This window comes from Montipora capricornis, chromosome 1 (genome assembly GCF_036669925.1).
Source record: "Montipora capricornis isolate CH-2021 chromosome 1, ASM3666992v2, whole genome shotgun sequence".
Taxonomy (NCBI): domain Eukaryota; kingdom Metazoa; phylum Cnidaria; class Anthozoa; order Scleractinia; family Acroporidae; genus Montipora; species Montipora capricornis.
This window is the reverse complement of record NC_090883.1, coordinates 43,492,964-43,502,963: the sequence shown is the minus strand read 5'-3', so window position 1 is coordinate 43,502,963 and position 10,000 is coordinate 43,492,964. Positions and strand designations below refer to the sequence as shown.

Below are 10,000 nucleotides of genomic sequence, written 5' to 3'. Positions count from 1 at the left end.
CAATATTTCAAATATGAAATCAAAAGGTTCAAACATTGCCGGCATCTTCTGATTCAAATTTTGTCGGCTTCTGTGGTGACAAAAATCTCAATTCCTACCTGAAGATATCCACAATCTGCTGAGGGGATGCAGTGTGAAAGGAATGACTCCCCTTTCTCCACAAAGGCCTCAATGAAAAAAATGAGACTTGGAAGTGCACTTCTTGCCCTTAAGGACGTTCGCGCCCAAAATGTTCCCACGTACAGATTAATTTTAAACCTGCCACGCAGAAAAGTAATGATCTACTTTTGCCAAAAAGGCAAAAAAAAAAAAAAAGAATGGGGGGTCACCGTGCTCGTTTTTGAGATCATGAGGTGCGCTTTTAGAAGATTCCGTTATTTTAAGACGAACTTAGCTTACAACTGTCAGCAATATGAAAGCTACATTAGTGAAATTTAGATCAGGTAAGCGTACTCAATTCAACATAACTAGTATAACTAAATTAATTGCAGCTGATGTCGTTTTCTGAGGTTAAATAGACCTTGAAAAACGATACATATTAGTCTAAGAAAGAAAACTTCGGCCGCCCGAGAGCATAAAAGTCGAAATATTTGTAACTTCTCACACACAGATTTTTTTTGTTTTTTGTTAAAATGGACAAAATCAGAAAAGAAAGTGGTCTACGGAAAGAAAAATAGGGGTCACCAAGCATTCAAGAGAGTAAAATCGCTGCGAAGTTCTCAAAGCGATAGTATATTCGCACTGTCACATCATTGCGTGACATTTCCGAGAAGACCTGAGTCCAGAGCTATCCCATGATGCCAAGCACTTTCACGTTCTATTCTTGGGGAAAATGTTTGCGCCTTTAGCATCGTGTTTACCTTCGTGGTCTGCGATGCATGACGTGTGCGTGACATGAGCGAAAAAATGCGCAGTAGCAATGGGCGCGAACGTCCTTAAGTACTTTGCTGTTTGATACTTGACATTTTATAATTAAGTGAAGTACGATCGCCTGGGTGAGTTTAGTCCTGGGGACTGTTTAGGACGACGCTGACTGACGGTTTCGACAACCTGGGTTCCATCTGCAGGTACCGGAGCAGAGATAAGGTAAAACAAAAGAAACAAAAGACAGAAAACATAACAACTCCAAATAAAGACTAATCCTAAGTGATCATGACCAAAAATACAATGCTTTCCTGTATCTGCAAAAAGACCCACAACCTGGGCGGAAGGGATTTTAAGGCATATAACTCGACAATTAATGTGCCTTTTCTCTTAGTTGAAATTCCTATCAATAATTTTTCTATTTCTGAAGTAACCAAGCTCGAACGTGAATATTAATCTTTCATCTCTTTACATGTAATACAATTTTGACTGGCAATACTTCTTTTGATTCTATGCATCAGTAAGGTACCCGTTGTACCCCCACCCCTCCCCCCCCAAAAAAAAAATCTGCATAGGCATTGTTTTCGACTTCTCTTGGGACAAAGAGGAATTGCAAACAATGGTTATGCAGAAATCTTGGGGGGTAATAGAGGTGTATTATGGGATTGTGAAAGTAGTGAATAAGGCTGCCGCCTCGTTAGCCTCGCCTAGACTCGTTGGCAATTATATAATTATGCACATTAAATTTATTCTCTTTAATTAGAACGACCACTTTGAAGACCATTTAGAATCGAACTTACTAGTACTAGTAATCAGTAGTTGACCCCACAGCTGTCCCCACCAGTTACGTCCTCATGAAATTAGATGCATGCCCAATTTTGATATACTACCTTAATTGTCCCGTTCACTCGTAAGCATTTGCTAAGCAACAAATTAAGTGCTCGAGCGCAGCTGCTTAAAATTTTCTTGAGGAGCAAAGCTTGGGGACCAGCTTGCGATGTTTATTTCTTGACACGCACGCGCACGAGAGATGTTGAAGTGGGGAAGAAGGAGAAGGGGACACTTTGAGGCATATATCAAAATCCGCCTGCCTATAATTACCGAACGTGCGTTTCCACACATACCTACAGTCCCGGACAAAATTGTTGAAACACTTTACAATACCTTGCCCTCCCACAATGTTGTTTTGGCAAATGGGCTCAGAAACTCGAGTTAAAACAACATTGTGAGGGGAGAGTGTGCTGCGAAAGCTTCAGATCTGTGTAGTCGTGTACTGTTCCAACGAATTTTGTCACAGACTGTAGGTGTCTCTGCTGCAAAAAACCGAAAAGGTTTCTTTGTGAAACAGAATCAAAGGTGCTTGCACGATATCAAGCTCTTAAGGACGGTGCCTACTATTGTTATTGCGCATACGTTCTGCGCATCTCGAGATACTCGAATTTCCTATGGGTGGTCTTTACTAATACAAGGATATTTTTGCATGGTTCAAAAGTATGGGGAGAAATCAGAACGTAGCAAGTGATCTTGGTATCCAAAAGGAAAATTGGGGGTAACCAAGCATTTTTCAGAGATAATTAAGCTTCAATTTGTAAAAGAACGCCATACATTGCTTTATATTTTAAAGCTTTTTACAAACATGTTGATTAATTATCTTCGAAAAATGCGTGGTTACCCTCAATTTTCTTTTTGAATTTAATTAAATAACACTTGTTAAGATCTGCTTTTCCCGCATATTCAGTAAACCGCGCAAAAATACCTTTGAATTAGTAGGCACCGTCCTTAAAGGGATTCAACAAAACCTGTGAAAAAGATCGTTTTGCTTTAAGTCAGCTACGACTGACAAAATTAGTATTTTTCTTTTTGTTTGTTAAACAATTTTTGTTTCTCCTACAGAAATTGTCTCCCATAACTACCTATTACCATGAAAAAAACAATCAACAGTAACTTTAAATGTCCTACGCCTTGAGCTTAGGAAAGACTCGAAAACTTAACATGTAATTTATTTACAACTGGTATTGAGATTTCCCCAACCAGGCCGCAAGACAAAACAAAAGATTCCTTGGAACAAAGTTGCATGCACGTATGTCATGAGTAAGCAAAATTTAATTGTGGGCGTTTGCAGATGAAGCGTCATCGATAGCGCTACTAATGTTGACAATCAAACTATATATGCGATACTACATCAGTTTTCATATACGCTCGGACTATACATAATCATGATTATGCCTTTTCGGGATTTTGCGGGCAAACCCCTGCGAAGGCAAAGATTGTTTTAAAAACGTACAGCTCCAAAACGTAAACCAAACACGCCTCGTAAAATCGTGATCAATATACAGTGTACGTGGATGGTCCTAAAAAGATGTATAATTAACTAAAAATATCGATTAATATGGCCAAAGTGATTAAAATTTCAGTGTTATCATGTGCACCACTTATGATACAATCTGTCTCTGAATATTAGAAACGAGAAACAACGGATTATGTGCTTCATCTTATCAAATAGTGCTCTCATAAAAAAATTAGCCCTTTGAAAAAAGTCTCATCGATTCTTCAGGAAAGTTTCTGACGCGGCCAGTTTTGGCCTAACCAGTTCCTTCGTGGTTTTACACGGAAAACCATAAAGAAATGGTTGGCTTGGAATTCCTGAAGCGCAAAAAGCGTAATTTTCCCATGACTGTTTCGTGGCAGACGTCTTCCGGACTGAGAAGACAAAGGAAATTTGAGTCATTATGGAAAAAAGGGTCGTTAAGAGTCAAAGTTGAAAACCAGTGTCCCCCTTCGTTTCAAGCGAAGGATGTTGCGGAGAAAAGGTAATACCATTTGCCACAGGGCCCTGAAGGTTGAAACTAACGACAAAATAAACCAAAGTACCTGGTGTAAAGTCCCTTTGCGCTTTGCCTATTTCTGCGTTCTTTCCAACATACAGCTCCAGATTTCCTTGAACCAATTCAATGTAAAGATGAGACTTCTCACGGCCCGACGATGGCTTAATTCTAATTCTTCCTTTGCACTCCAACAATTTTTTCCTGACATCTACTTGCCAAAAGCGACCAACGTTGTCAGGGCTGAACTCGGTTTCCCCGCGGAACAACGCGTGTCGACTGATAAGGCGAGTCATGCCCTTCCCTTCCTTGCCTATAAAGTGAGTGGCGTAGAAACATCGTAAATGATTTTGAGATTTCTCCCTGCACTTCTCCAAGGCTTGTGTATATTTTGGCATATATTCCAGAGAATTTCCATCCAGAATCTGAAGAAAGCAAATTGCCATCTGGTAAAAGTCTGGTAGACAATTATGACTTGCAGACACCAACCATTTCTCACATACATGAAAACCTTGCTCAAGACTATAGCATCGTGGTCCAGTCACAAGCATGCAGACTTTTAAAAGATGCTGACCTAGGCGGTACTCGTGTTCTTTCAAGACAAGGTCTTCGAGGAGGCTTAGCAAATACACGAGATTTTCCTTGTTTAAGCTGTCGATTGACTTGCTACTCAAAATGAAATGAGCCTGAAGCCGTTTAAGTTCCAGTTGGGACGATTCACGGAAGTACTTTGTGGTGCAAATTGCTTTGCAAGCTTGAACTATGTCTTCGTTAGCTTTGCGTCTTCCAAGGGGAACATATCGTTTTGAAAACATCGCCATCAAGGACAGTCTTAAATGATCGCACAATCGTTTTGTTTCAGCCGGATCCACAAGGTGTGCAACACTTTGGACAATACCATCAACAATGTCTAGAAGATAAAAGGAGTCACTTATGCATGTCCTAAAAAAGGGTGGTGACTTATTTGTCACAAATTCCAAGGTCTCCTCAGTGTCACTATTGCAGACCTCATTCATGATCCATTTTAAGCACACGAGCCAAACTTCTACCTCACCAATCAAAGGATGAGGATAAGTTGGGGGAAAATTCCGTGCCTCCCGATGTGCCTCGAGGACTTTGCTGGCCACGGCTTCAAGACAAGCTAAATCTGCAACCTTGCCAAAATAGATCAAGTGCTTCATTTCGAAGTAAAGAACAACACCCTTCGTATGGCATATATTCTTGTAACCGGACTTTGTCGCGGATCCATGAACTTCAAGGGCACGTTGAATAAGTTCTTTTGCCTTCGGAAACGACGGGGGCTCCTTCCTGGCGCAAAACCGTGCAGCATTTGCATAGATCACGGAATCGTTTAGATTCTCGGCTGCTTTGCAAAATATTTCGGTGGCTCGATCTGAATCAATTTCCTTCAGCTCTTCAAACAGAATAGAAAACTTGAATTTCTCCGTTTCCCCTTTTTTGTTGTAGACAAAGAGTTCGAAGAGGAGGGGAAGCAAAGGCTCTTGTTGGTAGATTGGGAAGCGGATAAATTTCTCCACTATGGCAAACAAATCAATTTTTTGAAGTTGATACACTCTCTTTAGTATGAGGTCTGCGACTAGTGGGTGTTGAAAAGTGTAACTTTCAGGCGGGTTTTCCTTCTCCAAACGCCTTGGTTTTGCGGGTATCATTAAATTCATCAAATACTCTGTGAACAGTTGCTTGATGTCACTGTAAGTGGCACGTCTAGTCGTCTCTTGCAAGCGGATGAACGGTTTGAAAATTTCATACAGAAGGAGCGCTGGTGTTGGAAGATTAGTGTACTTCTGTAGGAACGCCACAACTACAGCAATTTCTTGTTGAATACCACCAAGTTCATTGAATGTATCTTCAATGATCGTCTCAAGCTTAGGGCGAAACTCTTCCATCATGGCAAGAAGAGGAAAGTGAAATACCCTACAAGGACCAGACAATGAGGTTTTCTTTCCTATTGATTCATCGATGGTGTCAATGTACTCCTTGTACTTCGATTTAAATTCACGTAGATCATTGAATGATTCTTCCAACTTGACATTGACTGTGAAAACTTGGTGAACCTGGGAAGACTCAACGGTCCTCTTTGAACGGGCCTTGAGTCCTCGCAAACATCGCAATAGGAGAGCTCGTTTTCCTTTGTTTTGAAGAATGCGGGAAAGCTTGTTCGAAAGCCCTTCTATTGCGCCTGATTGTTTTCCATCCATTAAAATTGTTGGTGCTGTGTTACAAATTTCTTCAAGTGCTGCCACCCTTTCCGCTATTTCGTTTGGAAATGTTTTGTCTTCTTCAGAGTAACGATAGGAGCTTATATCAATGAGCGCACAAGGGTAAGCCTTGTGTAGATCCCAAAGGACTCTACGGGCAATAGTGGTACCACCTGAACCGGGTGAATGCCTGATTTCAACTATCAGAGGCTTCGCCAATCCTTGGTCAAGAAGGCGTTGGATGTGAATTTGAATGTCTCTCTCAATCGCTCTTTTAGCATCGTGATTATCGTAGAGACTGGCAAATGAAATCTCATTTCCCGAAAGGAACGACTTCCTTTGCTGTTCAAGGAAGTTTTCTTGCTGTTCCTCAGCATCGGTGGGGTCATCTGGATCGTCTGGCAGATCTTCACATCCTGTGTACAAAATCTCAAGGTGTTCCTTTATGTAAAGATACTGTCTTGCACTGAGGTCTACGGTGAGGCCACCTTGAGAAGTGGGCATGCACAGCTTTTTATCTGATGTTGTGTCCAGCAAGTCTTTGAAACCCAAACTAAGGATTTTTGGAGACAATCCAAATCCTTGAACGTCGAATTTCTCGGAAATTTCGCTTGGCCAGTTCTTGTTATCGACAGATACAAACTTGAGATTCAGGTTGTTGAAGTTTTCAGATAGTCGACTCAACGTGACTTCCAGGAAAGGTATATTCTCACTTCTAAAGGGAAGAATGACACAGATCACTGGTTTTAGTTGATCAAACGTATCTGGATCAGAACAGCATCGAAACAAACTGCTAATTCCCTTTACCGCGGAGACTGCCCACGCTGAAAATTCATTAGTACCACCATAATTGTCTCCGGACCTTCCTTTCACAAATACCCACTGTGTTTTGTTGGGGTCAATCTGGCGTAACAAGCTTTTCATCGAACTCTGATTCAATTCTGCGGGTGTGAACATGCTCACAAGGTTACTTTGCCCTTCTCTGGACGTAAATTCCATGTAAAAGCCTTCCTCTTCGGATAAAGGGTCGAAGTCTAGGATCATCTTCCACGAAACACTCTTCAGCAAGGAATAGCAATCGAGATTCTCTTTGGGCACTGCGTCAGTTACAAGGATGTACTGATTCTTCAGAGTATCGAAAGCACCAATTACTTCACGAAACGTTTGCCATTCATCCCATTGAGGACCGCTCCGTTCTTCAAGATCAGCGGCGTGTACGTAGGCTCCATTAGCACATTGGTTTGCAAGAAGGACATCTAGTTTTCTATGGATGGAATCAAATTCATGCTTGTACTCTTTGTACCTTTCTTGTTCGGCCAAAAAGAGCTGCTTGTAACAATCATATGTAGCGTAGAGTTCATCTGAAAACAAAAAAACGTTTGCATAACAAAATAATCTGAAGAACATTCGTTTAAATAATTGACTACCATGATGTACAAACTGGTTTAGCAGTGTTTTACTTTTTCATCTGCATAGCATAAACTTGAAATCAACAAGAAAACTGAAGTTTCCCCCGAAGAAGAGTTCGAACATTTGGGAAACGTTTCAAGTGTTTATGTCAACTGAAATTCATCATTTCCTAGGTTCTTAAAGCGCCGGGTACAATGGCACGGATCCAGCTACCCAGTAAGAAGCTCGAAAGAGAACGAGCCCCTCTAGTTCCCCTTTCTAAAATCATTATGCAAGAAACGAAAAGTACTGAAACCTCTTAATTTACGCTTCCTAAAAGGCAGGAATGCTCTGTTGATTCTACGAAGAAAAAGCTGGTGAGGCAAAAGTGCATGGCTGTTGCCAACTTGCGTTCTACATAAACCTGCTCATATGAGCCATTTTACTTCCATTGCAAGCTTATGTCTGGGCTGCGTTAATTGACGCTGAGCTCGTCCATTGCTGCGTTTTGTATAAAGAACGGATGTACAGTACTTTGAATATCCAAAGTACTTATACTGCAAGCGGATTAGAAGCCCAAGTGACGCAATTGACTTAAGTTCGTGATCTCGAGGTTACATTGAATTATAACGCCACGGAAAAAATATTATTTGTTATGTTTACCAGAATTGCGCCTGAGATCATCGATTTCCCTTGAATCCGCACCGAGGGTCACAAAACTGGCTGACAGCAGAGGCCAGAAGTAATTGAAATCCTCATCTGACATCCTGTCTGAGGAAGGATGTCCTAGTAGCTTATTCCGACATGTCTTTAACTCCTGTAAGGCAACTTCATAACCGGGTCTCTTGCTTATCGCCACTGAGCAGGTAGCAGAATACAGAAGCGCAGTTGTCATTAACGAAAAATCCCATTCTTCGATGTTTCCATTGTTAAAAATTGCTTCTTCTTCTTTGCTGAGCTTCATCTTTCCTTTGTTGAACCCTTCCGCATCTGAGGGCTGATTGCTCCACGATGGATTAATGTCCTTGAAAAGCTTTCTGAGGGCGCGGAGACCCACTCCATAAACCAACTTAAAGATGCAAAGAATGTTTCTTCTAGAAATACAAAAACAAATATTTTAGGACTAGTTTTGTTCGGCTTTTTCTAAGGTAAGCAGATGATCATCTTTGGAGAGAAACTGTGAAGAATGCTCGCCTCCTAATAAGCAGTGTTCTCCACAAGTCACATAGATCACTCTTTTCAAGGACATTTTTTAGCAATTGCTAAAACTGCAGTTCAATATATGGTTCATTTCATATATCATTTCGTTCGTAATTTTTGTATGAGAGAGTTTATCTTGTAATGTATTTATTGTATATTGATCAGTCGTACCCTTTCCTCGGGGTCTTGTGCTGCTGCATTAGATGAGGAATACGTTTCCACATATTTTTTGGCCACATCTAAAGGGTGGTTTTTTAGTGGTTTTTCGTATCTGGCGTAGCACTGTTTTTATTTCCTAGAGACAACAGAGGTAACTTCCTAAGGTCTGTATCAGGATACATCGTACATCTGATGACTGACGGGCGCATCCTCAATAAACTTTCACTTTCAATGTCTCGTGTTAGTGTAGTCAGAATCCGTAAATTCGATTGCCCTGATAAATGCTTGGTTGCCCATTAGGAAACCCCCCACGATGTACGCCGTGTTGATCACATGGCGTTGCAGAAGGGGATCCCATAGTTCTAAGCGTGCGTCGTGGAAGCGTGCAAAACTTTGATCGACATTTTAGAAGAATTCATTTAAGTGAAAAAGGCTTAAGTTTCAGTTCAGGTAATTGCATGTTTTTGAAAGGATGTGAGTTAGCCACTAACCAGTTTCAGTTGTTTAGGTTAACCAGTTTCAGCAGTTTTACGCATCGATTAGTTCAGTTTCAAGAGTTTGTAGTTTACGGAAACCCGCCACAGAAATGGAATAGTTATATCATCATTGTAAATAAAACATTATAACATAAATTCAATAGCGCTAAGCGTGCTTCATATTCTTATTGAGCACGCTAATGACGTCAGCAAACTAACACCTCGAGAAAATATTTCTTTAACACGGGTGACTTTTTATACGCCGTGGAAAAAGAGGAAACCTTAGCTTAAAATGGCTACAAGCCAACCGGTTGACGAGGAAGAGCTTCCTAATTTTTCTCTGGGGCTAGAATTTTTAAACCCCAAAAAGGGAGCAAATGAAAAGGATGCAAGCGGACAAGTGACACCTAATCGTTTCGCAATCTTGAGTGAGTCTGAGATGCAGACCATCTTAGAAGAAAAGCACGCAGCAAGAACAAAACAACTAACAAACTGGTCGATTAACAGATTCAAAGGTAAATAATTCCACTATAAAAACATTTCATTTTATTTATAGCCGGCACAGAAACAGTAAACATAGCAAACACAGATCTGTCGGTCATGTAAACATTTCAGAGTGGCGGTTCGTAACAACTTTTTGTCTGCCGGTTAATTAAGTGATAGCAGTTTTTAAAAGGTTTCTTTTTACTGGGTTGCCTATGGCAAACCCAGTCAAGGTCTGCGTTTAGTTTGTTTGTTTTCTTTTTTTTCTTTTTTTTTTTCCGTGTCGGCAAAAGTCTTGCCTGTCACTCCCCTGGTAAGTGGTGTCTTTGTGCATAGAACCTTCTGCACGTATTTTCTTAGGATCGAGAGGGTAGTGGAACTGAGTAGA

General features: G+C 40.8%; 2 protein-coding genes across 4 annotated transcripts in view; both read right to left on the bottom strand.

The window, feature by feature from the left end:
- Positions 1 to 10,000, bottom strand: part of LOC138045363 (uncharacterized) — a 235,795-nt gene that overhangs the window by 50,474 nt on the left and 175,321 nt on the right. The window lies entirely within an intron of this gene.
- LOC138045370 (sterile alpha motif domain-containing protein 9-like) overlaps positions 1 to 10,000 on the bottom strand; it is a 27,936-nt gene that overhangs the window by 14,743 nt on the left and 3,193 nt on the right. Inside the window, exons 3-5 of one of the 3 annotated variants that reach the window (XM_068891850.1) lie at positions 7,958 to 8,388; positions 3,736 to 7,266; positions 2,029 to 2,177 (exon numbers count right to left, since the gene is read on the bottom strand). In XM_068891850.1, the coding sequence (XP_068747951.1) occupies positions 2,077 to 2,177; positions 3,736 to 7,266; positions 7,958 to 8,388 (4,063 nt within the window). In that variant the 3' untranslated portion in view covers positions 2,029 to 2,076. Of the gene's footprint in view, positions 1 to 1,457; positions 2,178 to 2,949; positions 7,267 to 7,957; positions 8,389 to 10,000 lie in introns of those variants that run through there. The other 2 variants (XM_068891841.1, XM_068891859.1) reach the window with 2 other exon arrangements.